Below are 22,921 nucleotides of genomic sequence, written 5' to 3'. Positions count from 1 at the left end.
GCAGAGATTATTTTCATATTTAAATTTGGATATTTCATCTATAAGAATCTTGGCTTGCAGTAGAATGCATCATTTCAAACGTTATCCCAGCTTATAAAAATATATTTCTCAATGCACACACTAGAAACATTAAATATATACTTCAAAAGAGCAGAGTTGCTGGGGCTGGCATCTTTGTTCTAGAAGTTGAACCCTTTCTTGGAGTTATTTCGTATTAACATCAACGTTACTTTGAAGCTTGCATATTAGGAGTGTTTCAAACGTTATAGGGACTAAAATTCTTTCAATTTGTATTACCTCCCTTACCCTGGGTCTATTACCTTAATTTAGTAGACAGAGCTGATTGAAAAATTTCTCAACAAGCTAGAGTCAAATAATATTTTAGATTCTTAACAGCAGACTGAGAAACTATCGTTGTCCAGTAAAAATATAGGATTACCTTCCAGCAATATTTATAGCCTCGATAAAAGTTTTGACATATGAATTTACATCTGGATATTTTTTGCCATCTGGAATCGGATCAAATGCGTCGTCAAAGAAAACGTGAGCTGAAATGATAAAATGTATGATTGATCATATTTTTTTCCAAAGTTTGGTGCATTCAAAATCAATACACGATCATAATTAAAAACGTGACAGCATATCGAAGTTTACAATATATAAAAGTAGTATTTTTTGTACTTGAGTACCTAAGGCAGTTTCAACAATTGGAATGGCAAGCAGTAGTAATTAAGCAAATCATGACCGCTCAAGATTTTTTTTATAAAACTTGTTAGAAAGTATCAATACGTCCAAATTTTTTTTATTATCGGAAATACCTTTAGCAGGACCATTGCAGTGGCTTCCAACTTCCCCATCTTGACCCTGATATTGTCACTTTTTTATACAGACTTTCTGTTTGTTTATTCCGTTTTACAAAAGCCTTATGTCATTAAGATCTCCTTTAAAGGAGAAAAATATCGTCAAAACTCTCAAAATGTGTTCATAAAAACTGAACTAGGATAAAATAGTTTTTATAATACGTTATAATTTGAACATTTATATTAAAAAAAAGAATTACCCTCCAAATCAAAAGTCTCTACGTCACTGCTTTTGCCAGTGGTCTCTGCTTTAAGATTGTTGGTGTATTGTTTCATATCCAGCCTAAATTACACACCAGTGAATTGAAAAAAGAAGACATCAGTAAAGATGATTGAAGTATAAATTATGAAATCATCCTTGAATATCAGAAAATACTTTATACACAAGCACCTCTGCATTAGAAAAAAAATTACAAAAAATATATATATTGAAGTATTCGATTGCAAAAGGTTAAAAGTTGTTATAACTTGCAGACAAAGAATGTTGTATATACACGGATTATCATATATATCTTGCTGAATGAAAACCAGGTCAAGGCTACAGCGACACATGTGCATTTGTATTGTAGCACTTGTGTTCAAATATTTAACATTTATCAATTAAAAAATGGCATCATTTTTAGAGGATTCGTGATTCATCATCAGCTTCTTTAACACAATTACATGCGATTCCTGAGCTTTTCATGTGAATTTAAACTGACTTGGTTAAAACTTGCTTTAAACATTATTTCAAAAGTGTGTTACCTGAATATTGACTTGAGAAGTTGTGTCATTTCATTTGCTGTTTCATGCCACATCGTGGCACAACATGCATACAATGTCTTTCGTTTTTTTCCACTGCAGTTTCTCTCGCAAGATCCTTCATCCCCTTTTGCCTATATCAAGTTATGGTAACTGTGTTTAAATCGGTCGTCACAATTGGTTGAAACATGAATAAGTGGACGTGTATTTAACTCAGAAACAATAACGTTTATTTCAGCGATAATTAGTTATAAGAAACAAATCGCGTCATTCAAACTTACTCAACTTGATATGTAACATAGTACTTAATGAAATATGTGAGAAAAAAAGCTTCAAAGCAAACTCTAGTACATTTTTATGGTACATGAAGATTGTGAATGGGGAGACGGAAGAATGGGGTGGGTAAGTTGAATTAGTGTATGGAGGATGGTGAAAGTATATTTTAAAGTATCTATTCTTATGGAAAAATTTTAAATAAGTTAGAACAGTTGAAATGTTGAAGAATTTAGAGATATAAAATTCAACTAGAAAACTTAAATAGTTGATAAAACAAATACAATGATGATTCTATGGGGAAAAGGGAATTTTCTACGGGTAATGGACAATTCACAATGGAGACTAGGGTAGGTATATAGGTAGTCTATACCGTTCAAGAGCTGTAATAACGCGGAATATTTAATCAGTTTCAAATTAAAGAAATGCAAAGCATTGCTTCCTATGTTCTTTCATGTAATTTGTGGTGTGTCTATTTTCCCGGTGTAGTTTAAATTGCTGCAAGTTCTGTAAATATTTGTACTCGGCAGAAATCTCGATCAGTAGTGTATAAGCAGTTAAAATTGAAACCATCGGATGTAATATATGTTTTATATTTTTACCTTAATATTTATGGTGTCGTATTCCAGATCCACTCGTCGTCGGTTTTGTAAAAGAGATAGGTCCAAAAATACTCCACAGAAAAATGAAGAAACGAAAATCCTGAAAAAGAAAAAAAAAGATTTATGTAAATGTTCGATAGAACATAAGTGTTAATTAATAGGATGATATTAAAAATAGTTATGTTTCGTAAATGAAACATAGATAACAGATCGGTAAAATATCCAAAGGGATAACAAATCTCATACATATAAATATGCATATAGTTCATTTCCTTTGAACACTGAATGTTACATTAACATATTATTTAACATCTTACAATCCTGCAAAAAAACATATCTCTTGCGACATATATATATATATATATATATATATATATATATATATACAACGTCTCAGAATGTGATGACTCCATTTGCTACACTGCTCCATCGGATCAAATTGATACAGGAAAGATAACGTAAACTTATGGAAGGATCTGCAAATTTACCAACGATGTTAGAACTGTCAAATTTGCGATCCAAATTTTTGATTGTTCCCTCCGCGGGACCCGAACTCGTACCTTTGTGACATCGCAAATTTGACAGTTCTACCATCGGGAGTTTTTCAGACCCCCCTCTCTCTCTCTCTCTCTCTCTCTCTCTCTCTCTCTCTCTCTCTCTCTCTCTCTCTATATATATATATATATATATATATATATATGTTTAACATCTCCAGACAGAAAATGGTTAAATTTAAATTGAATATTTCGTATTTCGGATAACTGATATCCTTCCTCAGCATAAAACTCATAAAAACTTTTTATATTAAAAATTGCGTCAGTTTCAACACCAATTAAGCAGAGAACAATGTAAAGTTTTTTTTTTACCTGTTAACTTGATTTCTTCAGTTATATCTTAAAAAAATAAGATACGTGTGTAAAACTTGATTCATGTGTACATGTATGCCTATTACATTGTGTTGCAACTAGTAATTATATTTAATTTTGTTATTCTCACCTGGTTGTTTCTCCGTGTCTGTAACCATTTACTGCCCATACATGTCTTGTAATCAAAATGATGGAAATATAGAGTAAGAAGAACGCTATAAATATATAAGTGTTCTGTGTAACTAAATCATTACCATCACGTATGCACCAATCAGAAAAGAAGAAGTCACACGATTCTAACCGGAGTATCGATGGCTTGTGCATTATACCAACCAGAGTTCCTGTAGTAGCCAGTGGAAGAAGCAACATTGGTAAACTAAATCCAAATCTTTGACAGAAAATAACACACACGCTTTTTGATGCTTTATAGCATACATAGCTACATGTTATATTTACAACAGCCAATAAAAAAGGTGCACTACCGTTGCAAAGTTCATTGCATCCTAGATTTGTGTCTCCAAAAAGAGACTTAATTTTCGACATTCCATTATTAAATAAAGACTTGAATCCGTCTGAAGAATTTATTGACCTACTCGTGAATATAGTAATCACTGCTAGAAAAGTAATGATAATCTTCCAAAGACTTGTCAAACATGACACTTTGGTTCGACCTAACTGGAGTTCTCTTTTAAGTCTTCTAACTAATTTACTGTCTTCACTGCCAAAGGAGACATAATTTTCCCAATACTTAATTGATGTTAATGTGGCTCCAACTATGAACAACGCTATTAACCATGGGGTTTCGAGATGTAATGCTATAACGGCAGTTCCAGCAAGCTGTAATAGGAAACCCAGAAATGGATATGCTAACGATGGTGTTGAATCCTCGTTACAGAGTAAGAATTTGGGCAAATGTCTACTTTTTGCACTTACTGTTTTGTCAATAATGTCACAAATCGGTGGGAATATGATAACAGCCATATAAACAACAGAAGCAGAGACAGCATCCATCGTCGGTAAAATAACAAACGTAAGTATTGAAAGACCAATCGAATGAAACGTCTCGATAATTAAAACCTGGAAATCAATGGGTAAAATGAACGGTTTACAAATATATACGTTCAGTCGAATAATACATAAATTTACATTTTTCACTGTGATCATGTACAACCCCTTGACTATTCAAACAGTTAATGAACAGTTAATGAACATCGAAAGCTCTTGCAGTTATTTGTTCATTATGTAACTTTCTTTGTTTTTTTTTTCATTATAGATATTGTGATTGCATTTTGAATTCTACTTTAAACACACATTGAGGGAGTTGTTATAAAAATATGTATTGTGTCATCTAAAAGAACTATTCTGTTCGTGTTCAATAATACATAGCTCAAGTAGATAAATGTTGTTCACGTGGGTATTCAGTCTTGGATTACGTGTAACTTCATTACATTTGTTGTCACGAAAATCTGCGAACATAGCACATATGGACAAAGCTATTGTTAGCATTCTAAACGCTGTTAAGACGTGTAAAATTGAACTTCACACCCAGTTTAATTTACAAATAGTAGCCCGAGAAAATATTCACATTTAAAGCAGACAGTATTAAATATGTCCTTATTTAGTTTGAATAGCAGGACACATAAATATCACACATTAAATTATGTTCATGAATAAAACTTAGGGCTATAATTTGACTTGAAAATATTGAAGGGGAAAAAGCAACCGGTGCATCTGCAATGAATTAATATGTATTTGTTAATTGCCAAGGCAAACGTGTGTGTGATTTGTGTATTGAATTCCCCATAATCACAATTATTTGAGCAATATTTGTTTTTTTTTAATTTACATTAGCTAAATATGAACATGCTTATAAAAGGAGAAAAAACAAAATTTCAAAAGTATTTTTCTTGTCTTTCAATAGTCTTCTACTTACCGGTACAAACACTGCCAATTTCAATTGACGGTTCGATTTGAAGATTACTCTAAATAAAGTTGAGATGAATGTGAGGATATAAGGTGCGATGACAACAAGAAAGGTTGCCCAGATCCAAGTCTCATCTATGTACGATCTTGAGTCAGAACATTTTAACATGGGAGTATTGAGTTGACATTGTAAATCAGTAAAAGTAGTGTTTAAACATGCCCAGTCATTTGCAACGGACATATTTAAGTTAATACAGTCTTCAACTAGTAACCCACCAAGTTTATTCAAGGTATTTGTCGAATTATTTGGTGGCTGAATATGCCAAACCAATATATGTAAACAAATTCGGGATACCCATCCACTTCCTAATACGGTGACAAATAAGAATATGGCAAAGATGACTTTTAGAATCTTCTCAGCAGGTGGTAACTTTGATTCTTTAAACCCTTCGTATTCAATCTGACTATCATCAATCCTAAAGACAGACAAAACTTATAATAAAAAAATATAAATTAAGCTAAAAGCTGCTATAGCTATCATTTTCGTATTTTTTTTTTTTGTTTTTGTTACAATATGCCTTAACTTTGAATTATGTATACTAAATTATATAGTTTCCCTGCATAATTTTATTTGATATTCACAAATAAAATGCATGAAATAGGTGTCGATACATTTGTTGTTTTGCAAGAAAAAATCGACCTAGATAAATCAATATGTATGTAACTTCTGAGACCGTAATTCGCGCAGATGCTACAGGGGTCGATTCTTCTTTTTTTTTTTTTAAATCTGATTGCAAGTGAAAGTGGTTAATCAACGGCAAGGAAGACCGACGAACCCAAGCCGTAAAAGAAAAAGGGTTCGAATATAAAGCAAGGATCTTTTTGTAGTTTACGTATTGTGATATAATGTGACACAAACATGGTCAGTAATTGTCATTATTTATTTGAAAACTAATCAATTAATAGATGAAATGAAATGTAAACAAGAAATTTGCTTACCTGTGTATCCGTTATTGTTTTTTTTTTTTTTTTTGTTATTTTACCAGGTGATTGTCCTGTCGGCAATCTTACGAAGTAATGGCGAAAAATAATTAGTTCAGAGCTATCGATTTTCTTTGATTAAAAAAACGTTGTTTTTGTAGGTATTATCGGCATTTATTGCTTCAATTGCATTACTACAAACTTATTACATTGGATCATCAAAATTCAATACAACCAGAACTGAACAAATTTGGCAACTAATGCAACTTTAACAAATTTAAAATTAATACAAATATTGTTGAGGAAATAATCATATAGACAAATGTATTACATGGGCCTACAAGTGTTTTTATTTATACATTTGGTATGAATTTAAAATTTTTTATTTTAGAAGTGTTTATAGCATCATCATTTCAGGTTTTACTTTTCTTAAGATTACAAATAGATAAAACTATTTATTAATGAAAAGGTGACCATTACTGTTTCATCAAATAAGATTGGTAAACACATAGTAACATAAATGGATTGGAACCCCGAATTTGAATATAACTTTACCGTTAAATTTAATTAAATACCCCTTAAATATGTATCGTAAGCTTCGGTGAAAAATTGTCATTTTCATTCATAATTATTTTCTTTTCGAACAAAAGTATAAGGTTGGCTACATTGATAGAATAAAATCAAGCGATCGATCATAACCTTCCAGTTTGTTACCAGTATGTTCCGGGTCAACTCATAATCAACTACACATTATTGACTAAATAGAAATGTATGTTATCGGTAATCTTTACTTTAGTTTCTTTGTGACATTGACATAATGTAATATTATTTTCATTTTTTCCAATTTCCTGTATCCTTTTACATATTCCATCGACAGTTTTAACGATTTTATAATATACGCTCGAGTATTTACCGCATGAATTTAGGTTTTAATATAACAATTGCTATGCCTACGTACGCTTTCAAGCTTGTTTCCATTTGGTTATATGTGTACGTGTGTTTGGTGCACATATTTAATTTTACTCGGGTACTACAGAAAAGGGCATGCAAATCGTGAATTGTGTCAATTACTTCTTATTATTTATGATTTTCTAAATACTAAAAAAATAAAAAAAATAAAAAAAATAGCACTAATGAATATATTGCATCTTCTACATATTCTGGAATGTTGTACAGAGGAATTATAACCAGATGATTAGGTAGATATCAATCCAAAAATAAGTTGAATCAATGACGTTTCGTTTCTTACCACACATTTAAGTAGTAAGATAACTGACATCAGCTCATTTCGATTTGGATTGTTTATTGTAATGAACTACATGTATCAATGCATTATTCTTGAGACAACCTTCCAAATACAGACAGAAAGGTTTTGCAAACGTTTGTGAACACTTGATGTTGTTTCAAATATCCTGAATATGTATCAGTGATTACTATTGAAGTGATACAGAAACATACAAATAAAATAACTACTTACTCTGGGATATCATTGTTTTTTTTCTTTTTTAAATCCAAATTGTTTGGGTTCAAAACTCTAGCCATGTCGAATGATCTACAATTAAAAAAGCAATACTAATATTATGAGAGTGTTTAGATTTTGATTGAATTGAACACTATAGAGACACATCGTGGAGTTAACTCCTTTGACGTTGTTGGATGAATTTAATTCAAGGTGTGTATGATAGTTAAGCGCTTCAATTAGTTACTCCCACTGCACTGCCGTTTTGACTACATTGAACACTATAATGACACTTAGTGGAGGCAACTTCTTTTACACCAATGGTTTTATTTTATTCCAATTGTGTAGGATTGTAAGACACGACACGTAGCTTATCATACTGCACTGTCATTTTGATTCAGCAACCTTTATAGAATAATCAACCATATAGCATAGTATCATATGTAAGGAGTTATCAATAGTATGTGCAAAATATTAACAATGAACTTTGTCTAAGTGAATGAAGTTTGAAAAGAGAAATTGAAACAGACATTTGTACTCATGAATATATATTTAATAGACCACTGCAGGCTCAGTAAATACCACTGTATGAAAACGCCAAGTAAACAACATGTCCACCTTACGACATTTACTGGAAACTGTTATACAGACATCGTGCAATTAATTACCTAATATACTAATAAGGTTGATTTTAATAGTACAGTCACAGAATTCATGAAAATAAACTTTCAAGCAACTTATATTCTAGCATTTGTTTTTGCTTGAGAACATGAACTCAAAGAAGTAAAACTGAGATTCAAATGAAATTGAAAGATGACAGAATTTCGTGAATCATTGTTCAAAAGACGTATGTTCGGTCAATGATATTTTTAACCGGACCTAACCAAAACATAATTTAATTTACTTTTAATTTTCTGAAAGAAACGATTATTACTTCATGTACAGTATTTCTACAAAACAGTAGTTCAGCAAATATTCAGAATAAAGAGACAAAACCGTTATAGTGTTAAAGCTCACAATATAAACAACTTTTGTCATGTCCTAAATTTTTTTCCTTATGATTTGTAAACGTCGGTAGTATAATGTAGAAGCATTTAATTTTTGTTGAACTTTAAAAAACGGTAAAAGTATTGTAAACTAATCTGGAATTTAGATGTTGGCTTTGTATCAGAATCTGAATTGTTTTTTTTGAAGCACAGTGACGAGTAGACTGTATGACAGCGGTGCACTGACAAAATTCCAACATGTGTTTTCATATGTTTTAGGACTTGCATGAACAAAAATATTTATCTCTGATTTGATAAATTGATACACGAAAAAAAACATAAATAAAATCATATAGTAATTATATGTTTTATCTATAGGATTGCAAAAAATTATCAAGAGAACCAAGATTCTAGAGGAAATCAAAAGAATGTAATCCAGGAACAAATACCGGACATGGAAAACAGACAAACACGACAAAAGATAATAAAACAACTAAAATAAAACATACAAAATCACACATAAAAAGAATACCATTTTACGAAACATGTGATTTTATGTACTTTAAACGCACAAAAATCTATTTTAAACATATACATGTATGCTTGTCAAAAATAAATGCTTCAATAAGAAAGAAAAATATGGAAAGATATGTTGAAATTTAACATGGGTAGAACAAATTCAACGGGTTAAATGATGATACTCATTATTTTGTCAATCACATACATTTACAGGAAACGAAGAGAATACAAATGAAATATATCTCATCATCTTAAAGTAACATGAGGAAATTAACATAACCATCTGTGAAGTTCCCATAAAATAAAACACCGACTAAGTTTTTCAGACTATAGAAAGGTCTGAAAAATTCCCAACGATGTTAGAACTGTCAAATTTGCGATGCAAATTTTTTGTCGTTCCCTCCGCGGGACTCGAACTCGTACTGCTGTGACATCATCTGGACTTTGTACAGGCGGTGTTGCCATAGATGTCACAGCAGTACGAGTTCGAGTCCTGCGGAGGGAACGACAAAATATTTGCATCGCAAATTTTACAGTTCTAACATCGTTGGGAATTTTTCAGACCTTTCTATACGTTTATATATCTTCCCTGTATCAATTTGATCCGATGGAGCAGTGTAGCAAATAGAGTCGTCACATTCTGAGATGTTGCATAATATTGATTTGTTGTGACATGCATCATTAATTTGATCCTCTATCCTACACATTAACATCTAAATGAACTGTCCCGTATCACCATACATCGTGTACTAAGTTACAGCCCTAGATTAATCCTACGAGGAGAAATGACCCGGCCAGCGAAAGCTATATTTTAATATAGCCTAGCTGGCCGAGTGGTCTAGGGCGCTGGACTTTGTGCAGGCGTTGTTGCCATAGATGTCACAGCAGTACGAGTTCGAGTCCCGCGGAGGGAACGACAAAATATTTGCATCGCAAATTTGACAGTTCTAACATCGTTGGGAATTTTTCAGACCTTTCTATACGTTTATATATCTTCCCTGTACCAATTTGATCCGATGGAGCAGTGTAGCGAATAGAGTCGTCACATTCTGAGACGTGTACCAATTTGATCCGATGGAGCAGTGTAGCGAAAGAGTCGTCACATTCTGAGATGTTGCATAATATTGATTTGTTGTGACATGCATCACTAATTTGATCCTCTATCCTACACATTAACATCTAAATGAACTGTCCCGTACCACCATACATCGTGTACTAAGTTACAGCCCTAGATTAATCCTACGAGGAGAAATGACCCGGCCAGCGAAAGCTATATTTTAATATAGCCTAGCTGGCCGAGTGGTCTAGGGCGCTGGACTTTGTGCAGGCGGTGTTGCCATAGATGTCACAGCAGTACGAGTTCGAGTCCCGCGGAGGGAACGACAAAATATTTGCATCGCAAATTTGACAGTTCTAACATCGTTGGGAATTTTTCAGACCTTTCTATACGTTTATATATCTTCCTTGTACCAATTTGATCCGATGGAGCAGTGTAGCGAATAGAGTCGTCATATTCTGAGACGTGTACCAATTTGATCCGATGGAGCAGTGTAGCGAAAGAGTCGTCACATTCTGAGACGTTGTAAGTCTCAAAATGTGACGACTCTATTCGCTACACTGCTCCATCCGATCAAATTGATACAGGGAAGATAACGTAAACTTAAGGGTCTGAAAAATTCCCAACGATGTTAGAACTGTCAAATTTGCGAAACAAATTTTTGGTCGTTCCCTCCGCGGGACTCGAACTCGTACCGCTGTGACATCTATGGCAACACTGCCTGCACTAAGTCCAGCGCCCAATGATGTCACAACGGTAAGAGTTCGAGTCCCGCAGAGGGAACGACCAAAAATTTGCTTTGCAAATTTAACAATTCTAACATCGTTGAAAATTTTTCAGACCTTTCTATACGTTTATATATCTTCCCTGTATCAATTTGATCAGATGGAGCAGTGTAGCAAATAGAGTCGTCACATTCTGAGATGTTGTATAATATTGATTTGTTGTGACATGCATCATTAATTTGATCCTCTATCCTACATAATAACATCTAAATGAACTGTCCCGTACTGCCATACATCGTGTACTAAGTTACAGCCCTAGATTAATCCTACGAAGAGGAATGACCCGGCCAGCGAGTTGTCTAGGGCGCTGGACTTTGTGCAAGCGGTGAAAGGCAGGAAAAGTATTTCATATTGTCTTTCACCAACTTTCACAACTTTTAGTTTCATTTTTTTTTCTCTTTAAAGTTACATATCATTGAACTTCATTATTTTCCAAATATATAAATAAACCCATTTGCAAGACTAGTGTCTGAATTCATTATTATATTGAAGAATGGTATCAAACGCATACACATATTTCGTATACATATTCGTTATGCACACGGTATGCTTTATTCTATTCACATTTTAATAAAACCGTTTATTATTATTATTATTATTATTATTTGTTTTTGTTTTGTTTTGTTTTGTTTATTTGTTTGTTTTAATTTTTTGCGAAACACGAAAAAACGTACCTGTATTGATATGATTGGAATTAATCAAATGAGAATGAAAAAACAACTCTTAAAAAATAGTGTAATTCAATATTTTTGTGGATTAAATTTCTTTTTTCTTTAACTTTATAAACGTCAACATCTACGATGATACGTTAGTACCAGAAAAGTTTTAAATTATGATTGATAATGATTGTTTTTTTTTCAAGAACAAATTGTAAAATAAAAATGGAATTACTACCAGAGTTTTTTTTCAAAGCAGCTTTCATCAAAGTGGTTTTCGAAGACTAAATTAATTCTGCTGTATACGTATGATGAAGCTAAGATAGTGTTAATGGTTACCAACCATTGCTTACGCAGTGAAAACTTATTCCTTGGGTCAAAGATGGTAAAAATATTTTTACCAGAGCCACCGAACGTGAAATAACCGTCTACTTTGCGCTGCATATTGTAATTGACTTAATCGGTGTATTTTGGGTCACTTCCATTTTTGTCCTAGTGGTTATCAGACATATCGATGGAAACGCCAACAATCGAATCAGGTCAAGGCCACCCATGGGGCTTCAATGTACGAAGAGGAAACCCTCATAGGGCAGGCTGCAGCTAGTCCCAAAAACAGCATGATACAGAAGTAAATTAGACAATAAATCAGTAAAAGCTGTGTTAATTTGTATTTCCTTCCAAACTTTGTGAACATTTACATTTTATTGGAAAAACGCTATATTATTCCGAATGAACTTTGACTAACAGAAAAATACAAGTACATTTAGAAGTTACATTGTTATGTTAGAATTTTAATGGTATCACTTGAACAAAGAAGACATTATTTGTTTAAATCTCCCATTTGTGCATGTTATTTGTAAACTTTGACGGGTCAGTAAAGATATTTGTTTATCCTGTCATCTCATATTGCCATATAAATGAAACTATGTGACACTATATGACAAAATTTATATATAAATCAATACGAGATTATAATTCAATTTGAACTGCACGTTTCAAAATAAAAAAAAAACTATTTATTTCAAACAATTTCAATCTCCTTATTTTGTCAAATCTCAGAACGTGTCAGTATTGAGTACTGTTTCCTTAGTTAGCTTAAATCATCTTGAAAAATCATCAACACTGTATTATACATTAGAGCTCTATTAAACTATGGTTGGTTCAATTCGTTAAAGAAAACGATAATACATGTTCCAAATAAAAAAAAATATGTTGTTTAAGAAAGAGACTTAAAAAATTCAATTGACCCCTGATGTATATTAATTAATTTGAGAAAACTATTTACCCCCGATTCTGTATTGAAAGGAATCCGCAATCAAATTGCTTTGCACTCGCTGTACCAAAATCTCCATTTTTTAATTAGTGTATTTGTTCGCGGTTACAAATAGAATTGATATAAACTGCTACAGTACTTTTTTTGGATACATAATTACACGTTCATGCTAAGGACTAACATAAAATATAGAGGAAATCTTTAACCAATAAAAAAACTGCAACACTCACGAAGCAAATGTTAAACATTGCGTAAATACATTAAATAATTGAAGGAGTAGCTTTCGAACTAATACGCCCTTTATTCGTTACACCTAAGTCATGTGCAAATGTACACAACGTCTGTTTGACAAGCTCATCAATACATATTTCTGAATTGATCGTACAATTATTTACTACCAAGTAAAGTTTGATGAAAACCAACTAATCGTGAAGGTGTTATTATCAGGTTAAATGTCAAGTCTTTCATAGATATCTGCTGTGTATAACGTACACGCTTGATTGCTTGTGAGGAATATGATAATGATTTGAAAAGACGAGTCAATAATTTTCACTCAAGTATAGTTTAACTAAAAAGTTTCTGATGAACAAAGCATTATTATAAAAATAGAAGTGAGGTATAATTGCCATGAGAAAATCGTCTGCAAAGGGCCAAAGAACGAACAATTAAACTCCTACAGGCCACCTTATTGTCTTCAATGATTGGTAAAACCCATATCCTAAAGTAAGCTGCAAAAGTCCCCATAAAAGCAATTATACCCTAATGATTATTAAACTTAAGTTCTAAATGATGATTAGGTTACAATATTTTGTTTATGCTACTTAAGCATTTTATAATCCTCGTAAAAAATCTTACAAATCAGACAAAAAAGATCAATTCAAAAGTAGTTTTAGTTTGACTTCGGAGCAACGATTTGTTATATTATAATCATTATCGTGATTTTTGTTTATTGTTTTCCCCAAAGAAATGTACACCAATTATCAAAACAGTTAAGTTGTAGTGCCACTGACGGTGCATTACATGTTTACCCGTCTGGTGCTCATGATGTCACTCTCGGATTTTTAAAGGAGTTAATATTTTAGTATTTTAGTTTTGTATGTGTGTTACGTCTTGTTTCCTTGATCTCTAGGTTTTTATGTGTAATCTAATTGATTCGGTTCGATAGATTGTATTTAATACGTTAATGACATTTTTGTTTCAGTTAATGACATATTTGAATCATCTCACAACTGACGCGTCGGTGTGTTATAGCCTATTTCAATATTGCCGTAATGATGAGCTCCATTTTACGCCCCACCTACAGATGAATAGTAGTACAACAGTGTGGTGTAGGTTTTTTACCATTCCAAGCCCATTTGTTTTCCCATTTTCTGTAATACACTTTATCACAAATTAACAGCATAAAAAATGAACAATTTAACTAGAAACTCAAAGTTTGAGTGCCCTGTCTCTTCTATAAATACATTTACATCTATTTCAAACGTACATTTGATTTAAGTCTGAGTCAAATTGTTTTCTGCAAAATCTTCATTGGGTAAGATTTCTACGTGAATAGACTATTTGAGAGAAAAAGCAGCTGGCTGTATATTTGAGTTCTATTTAAATCTAAAGCTTCAGAGTATTAAAAATTTACTCATAATTATCAGATCAAAAGGTGTCATTTCTAGCATTCTGCATGCTACAAATGCGACATTAATACAAGCAATACTTGTTATCACGTTTCCTAAAAAGCCAATAAAAGGTCTACAAAACATGACTGTCAACATATTAAACCTAAAACCAATGCGGAGGGTACACTTTTATTTTGTTTTTTTCAAGAATAAAATCAAAACAAAGAATATACAAAATAATTAATAAAATGTAGATTAATTTATCAATAAAAAGTAATTGTATGAAGTACAAAGATTTAATGAGAACATGGTTTACGATCAAAGATCAAAGTTATAATTTCACTATTTCAGTCTCTAAACAGACACGTGACATATATAATGTTTTTATCTCTTCATGTTACTATTATTGACATTGTGGGAATGTAACCGATCCTTCAGGGAATGAGTGTTTGGTAACATGGTTTGATATTCCTGATGTAGAAAATAGGGAAATATATATAAACATTATATGTATAGTAAATTCTATTTTAACACTAATTGGTATTCAAAAATAGCAGTCTGAAAAGACTATAGTTTAAATGTGGCTTTTTCAATTCTTTAATATAACATTAAAACCACCTGTTTTTTGTAGCCATAATGTTGTCTTCCCTTTGAAGATTATCTAAGCAAGATATCATAGTCATTACAACTGCTTTTATGCTGAATAATGACAAAGTGGTAAATTAATCACATACAATTTTAAACATTTGCAGTAGATTTTCTATAGGGTGTAAGAAATTCCGAATAGTGTATAGAAGGCTTCTTTTCCAAAATAAAATCCCATGGAATTCAGTCAACGTATTGTACTCAAGGTTAATCTAATCAGTAAAAGTTATTAAATGTCTAATGTCCTGCTTCTTGTCAGAATCGACGCACTGAAATGAACGAAATAATTTGTATAGATTTAGTACACACGCATAGTTAAACTTTTCACTTCCGAAAATTTAAATGCTGACGAAAAATTTCCCTATAACAACAGTCGACACGATACTACTGTTGTGTACTTAAATCAACTTATTCAGATATTTCTATTAATTATGCTATGTTTACTAAACCCTCTCATGTATAGCTTGCTCAATATTTAACTCTGAAAACAATCAATATTTCCTACATAAAATTTTATAAATTATAAAATGTACGATATTAATATTTCATGTACGATGAATAGTTGACTTTTAATAACTTTAATAATGTTTGCCCATATGAATATGAAATAATAAAAATATTTGGAAAAAAAAACTGTCAGTGAAGGAACAATGATAAAACACATGCTACATAAAGAAGTAGCTCTTACTAAAATTTAATTTGGTTCAAAGAGCCTCCATGCATAAATACAAATCATTTCACAGTCTTAAAATTGGCCATTGTAATTCAAGACAAAAACCTGGCAAACAAAATACTATAATGACTAACTTGAAAACTGCGATAAAAGAAACAAGACAAAAGTAATGGTAATATGAACTCCCATAAAAAAAAAAAAAACGTGAGTGATACAAAGAGCCCCGAAAGGGTAAGAATATCCTGTTCTACAGCGGCACACGCTATATTAAAAGTGATTATCATACGGTTTAATATAGCAAAAATAATGCAGATCTTCAACATGTATCAAAAACATTGGAGCAAATCATTCATTTGAAACTAAGTATCATGTTGTGAACGAAGTAGATACCTTCGAATTAGTGGACAAAATTCTAGAATTGACAAAAGTACAATTAAGACAATTAACCATAAAACATACGCCATTATCAAATATGTATTGAATATGTCGGAATTAGAGCTTGAAATTGAATAAATAAAGTAACTAACCATGCGATGTAAATAAGCATAGGTCCAATTAATTGCAATACTGTAAGAAACATAAGGTTTTGTAAGATAGCTTCAAGTCGATACCAGTAGATTTCAATGCATATACTTATATTACTGAGTATATGTTGGTCTGATATGATGAAAGTGTGTCCCATAATTGCAAAACAACTTAAACCATTTACAACAATATTTCAAGGAATAGTTGTATTTTACTTGTACACGCGGTTTTTTTTTAACCATTTCCTAAAATGCATCAAATACTGATAAAACCGCAACTACATATCCTTAACAAGAAAACAACAAAGGTAATATAAAAAGTATTAGGTCAAAACCTTTCGCGTGACTGAAAACTGATCCTGTGAAAAAATCTGACTTCAAAATGACTGATTCCTTGTCAATTACAATTGCAAAATCAATTAACATAGACAACGGGTAATATTATAGAACCGTATTGTGATACATAAAGGGAATTGAAATTATCTAGCAAACCAGATTTCATCGAAGAAGATTCCTGTTCCTAAACATAGTTTCATTTAATTGAAATGCTTTATGCATATAAACGACTAAATTATAACTTTAGAAGTTTATATCATTGTGTGTGGTTGTAGATTTAATTTGGATATATTTAGCACAGGTATTGAACATGAATTTGTAATTTGATTTCTTTATCATTGAAAAAAAAAACATTTTTCAGAACTTCGCAAGGACACTGCCATTGAGTGAAAAACGATTTGAATAAATAAGGTGCATCTCAAATTTCTATACAAACCGAAAGTGAGAGAGGGCAAATATACTGCATAAAACCAATACATACATTTTGATAAAGATTATTTAAAGCATATAAAATAATTTCAATATTGTAAAGTTTAACTTTATGTTTTAACTTATTTCAAAATCTGTAGATAACCTTCTTTTTGTCAGTTATTACTACATTCATATGCGCAGGATATTGAAATAATCCTTGAAATGGAAATTTTAGATCGTGTATTTTAATGCTTGATACGAAAATGAAAGGTCTAAAACAAGAACGTTTTTTTTTATTTAAATTGTAACTAATAAAAATAATAAAAAGGGCTTACTGGAGAAATGTTACTCAATCAATTTTAGTAAAATACACTCTAAAATAAAATATCAAGTTGGTGATGCGATCTGCACCATTGCGGTGGTAAACATGAATGAAAAGCTTGGTGTTTATTTATTTACGGTCATTAACAATTGTTATGTCTTTTCTATGATAAACCATAAGCAAAATAAATATTTGAATACTGCTATTTATTGTTGATTTTGTTAGTATCGGTATATGTTACTTGTCTGGTAAATTAAGAGTAAAAGGTAATTTTAAACAAACAATAGATATGTAGCTTTAGTATAGTACAGGGTAGTAATGCAACATGTAAAGCTGTGCAAAGTATGAGAGAATATACTTGTGTAGTATGAAATGATAAATACCGATTTATTCCTTCACCACTGACAAGTTCAACTCTATCAAATTAGCACCTCTTCCAGATGTCCATTGATTAAACGTCCATGATTGTTTTTGTAGAATATCTAAAAACGATAAGTTAGTTATTATTGCAGCCAAACCACAACAAAAAAAATTGAAAGATAAAAGAGCCAGATACAAAAAAAGCTTGTAACGTGCGGTGTTATTGTCTTTCATTGACCTTAGTTTCATGGATATTCTGACTTTCCCTTTCAGACTGTAAATCAAACCGTAAACTTAACAGATATACCCAAAATACACACACCACACAAAAGTAAACAAAATATGTCACATATAACATCTAATATGAGACTCAATACACAAACTTATATTTTGACAAATTTGTGTTTGTTATGTTTAGAACTAGCCAGATTATTAATCAGAATAATGTGTCTTTCATTGTTGCCCTGAATAAAAGAAAGTGAAAAAATTGGAATACCGTCATGTTGATATTCCAATAAATATAATTTTCATAAGCACAATTCAAGAAATGTACGCGAAGACTGTAATATAAAATTTTGAAAAGGAAATTGTTTGCAGGAAAATCGAAGACAATCATTGCATGAATACATGAATTTGAAAAATGAAAGTTAGTTGTATTTCAAATGCTTTATTAAATGCAATTTGTATACAAACATAATAAATACACAGAAATGTCAATAAGAAATACTCACAGGAAACAATCCGTTGCTATATGTCATAACATAACAATGACTGAGTTACCAGGAAGTTGGTCCTGTAGACTTTTTCAAATACTACTCCAAATGAGAATTTGGCACGCTGTAATTTTGTTAGTTTAAATCAGGATAGCCTGTTATGGGATCTTTTTTCCGTATAGTTTTACACCTTTAACAAACACGTAGAGAATGTAATGTTGAAGTTTTGAAATTTTACTGACTGACATGTTAAACGGCAATGTAGTAGGTAAGAATACATTTCCTAGATTTTAACAGCTAATTTGATTTTGAAAAAAAAGACAGACACAATCCATTCAGCGAGAATCTGTCATGTACACATGATTGCTTTAAATTACATGTAATGGTTTACACAAATTTTACTTTTGAGAATGTTCTGCGCCCCGTTGAAAACATGAGAAATGCATTTAAACTTTACCTCTGCCTTTTTCTTATTTTAATTGGTTTCCAAAATATAACAGCATGTTCATTGAAGTTTAACAATGTGTGTAAACCTGTATTGTGATTTCATTGTTTTAATGTTATGCTGTCTTAATACCTTTCTAAATTAATTCAGTCTCAAAGATTTTTTTCGGTTTAACAAGGTTCAATTTATATTAAGGGTCTTTAAAAGTATCAGATAAGATAATTTTCGGATTATTCAAGGTTCGGTTAATTCTTTTATCATGCTAAATTCGACATGGTACTTAATTGGAAGCTCAATAACATTGGCGTATAACAATGCATTTTTACAATTTCACAAGACATCCTGTATTATTTAGAATACATTTTTACAATATCAATTTTTAAAAAAAATTCATGCTATATTGTCTTTTTAAATTTCATAAAGTTTTAGCGACCATATCATTGCTAAAATACAATGACACATCAACTATCTTCTGATCAACTTGGTAACGAAAGAAAAAAAATGTAAAACTTAAAACTATGTTTAAATGTATTTAATGCAGATCTGAAAGATACTTGAGCATGTTATTTAAATACATGGCGGTTTAATTTCTATTAATATATGCAAGTCAGATCACTAAAAAATATTAAATAGCCTGGATGTTCAGAGTAAACACTGTCGAAGAATTTTATTGAAAGGTCTTGTTTTCATCTCAATACAAATGACATGCTATTAACAGAACTGTATGATATTTAAAACTAGCGATTTCGACGAACTATTACATATGACTCACCAATAAATACATTTGTATCACAAACAATTACGTATTCGTAAAAACGTATTAATTACAGGGGAATATCATCTTGTTCGAATTAACAATTGCTTGACACCCAATCATGACATATCAGTTATCTGTAATGTGGAAATACAAAACCTTCAACCATGAATAACTTACACGGATATGATTGTTATTCATTAATAGCAAAGGCTAGTTTAATGACATAGAAAGACTATTTATGAAAAGACTTTTGTAAGGTCTTGTCAAAAGATATTGTATTGTGATAGCCTTAAATTAAAAAAAAATATAACGGTAAGCTTTGTCTTTAAGTATTGTAATATTATCCTTTATCTTCAATACATGTCATCAATAAGTCGAAACATAATAGTTTTTTCGGTTGTCATTATATTTGTTGTAGCACCTTTACAACCACCGGTCGTACCAAATGTTGACGCATTGTACAGATAGAACTAATTAATACCTGTCTCAAGTATAAGAACGACAACTCTAGTTAAACACTAGTAAAATATCATTTTATTTTGTATAGCTATCACAATTTTAGTGAGTCACTTGAAGAATGCGATACTGATATATATTTGTTCTCTTAAGTTTCTTTCCATTTGTTTTCCAAGTTCTTAATGCGTTTCACATATTGCTATCTTAAAATGTGCTTGAGTCTTAAACATTTTACGGGTGATCACGTGGATTTTGTGACTCTTCATTTTTTATTCCTCTTTAATTTATTTCAAAATGTTTAAACATTTGTTTTTTTTTAACAAAAAATCGTTACTCTTCGGATTACAATGATAAACAAAAGACAATAAATATTCTATACATTCTGATGAAATGAAAAGGGAATTCTCAAACAAGGAGCAGACAACTCTTTTGATCTATGTCCGTTGTTTTACTGCATACTGTTTCGTTCTATATCCTGTTGATTTATGATTGTAGCTTGTATGATAGAACAGCAAATTGTTGAAACATTCCATATTCGTTTCAGGTTGTGTCATCTTTATTCACTAGACTGCAATACACGTGAACATGTTTAGCGATTGGGATAGCTATATACCAAGTCTACCATATATGAAATAATTTGTTTTGTAGCTAAAGTTCGATTTAAATTGTCAAGTTTTGTAACTATTAACAACAATGTCATTTTGTTCTATGTAACCAGAAATATTATTCTCAAAGAATTCCTTATATATGAGGAGTCGTGCTCAAATGTAGTTCCTAGATAAATTTGGTGTGTTAGTGGAAACCCTGTTTTTGGATTTGCATTAATCTATTTAAGTACAATTTACAATTTATTAAGTGCAGGCAATATTTTGGTTCAATTCTTTCTAAGGTTACATACAGGAATCCTGATAATTTATAAGTACGATACATGTATATGGTAAATTTACCATTATATGTATATAGAGATTACGATTAGAGATAAGAATGTGGAATAGGTGTTTTGGAGTGATATATTAAATATTGGGAATAGGAAAATAAGTTAAATATACATTTTTAAAATTAGATACATATACGTTTTATATCTATAAAATAATACTATTTGATTTGATAAAACAATAGTTTACATATCACTGAAATTCAACATATAACAAATAGACCTTGTGCTGATAACGAAATCACAAAATAAAGGAGTGCAATGTCATTCGGATTACGTGAGAGTTTAGGAATTATCTATTTTAATGGCGAAGAGGGGTTCTGTGGGGCATTGGAAATAATATATAGGAATGTGGATATGAAATGCTGTCGGAGGATTGGGAATAATATCTTGGAATGAGGAAATTGGATTTGAAGGGGGATTGAGAATAATATGTGAGAATGGAGATTCTTTAGGGGAATTGGAAATAATCTATTGAAATGGGGAAAGGGGATTGTATTGGGTTCTTTAGGGATTTAGAAATAACCTATTGAAATTGGGGAAGGTGATTCTTTGGGGGATTGAAGATAATCTATGGGAATAGGGATAAGGGATTCTGTGAGGTATTGGGAATAATCTATTTGAAGGGGGATTGGAATTAATCTATTGGAATTGGTATAGGGGATTATACGGGGGATGGGGAATGATCTAGAGGAATAGAGATAGGGTATTTTGTGGGGGATTTGGAAAATCTAAATGAATAGGTATAGGAGATTCTTTGGGAGATAGGAAATAATCTATAAGAAATGGGATATGGGATTCTATGAGGGATTGGGAATAATTTATAAGAACTGGGGGATTTGCAGAAATCTATAGGAATGGGGAGAGAAATTTTTTGTGGGAATTGGGAACGATCTATGGGAATGGAGTTAATTTTTTTGTGGAGGATTGCGCATAATCTATAGGAATGATAATAATGATAATAGGGGAGACAAAAATAAGTGTATAGGAGATTATGTAGGGGGATAGATGATTCTCTATTGCAATTGAGACGATGGATGCAATGGGAAATTGTCCATTCTGTGTGGGAATAGAGATAGGGAATTCCCTTTCAAAAAGTGCATATTTGATAGGATAGGTATGAGGTCAAAAGAGAATAGACAATGGGGCGGTATATGCTGTAAGTTTCTTTACATAATCTTTTCTTCTAAACTACCAGACCAATTAAAACCAAACTTAGTTTGAATATTTCTTAGAGTTTTCTGCATAGAACTGATGACAACTGTTATTAAAAATTAAACACAGCGCCCTGACAGGTTTAGGCAAATCCTTTTTAATTGCTGAAATGATCCTTATGATAAGGCATATAAACTGCGGGGATCAAATACTCCTTGTTAGAGTAATTGACTTTGAGAGGGGAAATTGTTTTTAGCAGTTCAGCCAATATCTTGAAAACTATAATAGATAGAAAGAAACTTTCAATTGATAAAAAGTTATTATGATAAGTTTTACCGAAATCTTTTTGACTTAGAATTGTCAGGTTACTCCTTGTTAGGGTTATTGCCCTTGAAAAGCAACATTTGAATAAGCTGAGCGACTCGGGCTCCTGCGAGCCTCTGGTTTGCTTATTCTTCTGCATTACACAGTTTCATCTCGTTTTTGTCATTTACGTTGTGTCTGTGACATCCTGTCTAATAGTATAATCATATCTGTATCTTTCGTGTCACTACCTCGTCTGCATACGGTTCTTACGTGCATTAAATTTTCCTTCATAA

General features: G+C 31.6%; 1 protein-coding gene across 1 annotated transcript in view; it reads right to left on the bottom strand.

Annotated features, from left to right (window-relative positions):
* Positions 1-18,742, bottom strand: part of LOC148600266 (chitin synthase chs-2-like) — a 32,023-nt gene extending 13,281 nt beyond the window's left edge. The window contains exons 1-9 of the mRNA XM_088557671.1: positions 18,594-18,742; positions 17,886-17,984; positions 7,724-7,798; positions 5,276-5,741; positions 3,473-4,419; positions 2,477-2,576; positions 1,605-1,735; positions 1,061-1,143; positions 440-548 (exon numbers count right to left, since the gene is read on the bottom strand). Of these exons, the coding sequence (XP_088413797.1) occupies positions 440-548; positions 1,061-1,143; positions 1,605-1,735; positions 2,477-2,576; positions 3,473-4,419; positions 5,276-5,741; positions 7,724-7,788 (1,901 nt within the window). The 5' untranslated portion in view covers positions 7,789-7,798; positions 17,886-17,984; positions 18,594-18,742. The remainder of the gene's footprint in view (positions 1-439; positions 549-1,060; positions 1,144-1,604; positions 1,736-2,476; positions 2,577-3,472; positions 4,420-5,275; positions 5,742-7,723; positions 7,799-17,885; positions 17,985-18,593) is intronic.
* Between the last annotated feature and the right edge of the window lie 4,179 nt (positions 18,743-22,921).

Source organism: Perna viridis, chromosome 13 (assembly GCF_037379345.1).
Source record: "Perna viridis isolate PV_CMFRI_1.1 ecotype Kerala chromosome 13, ASM3737934v1, whole genome shotgun sequence".
Taxonomy (NCBI): Eukaryota; Metazoa; Mollusca; class Bivalvia; order Mytilida; family Mytilidae; genus Perna; species Perna viridis.
Note: the sequence above shows the minus strand (reverse complement) of the source record. Positions and strands in the feature narration are given on the sequence as shown.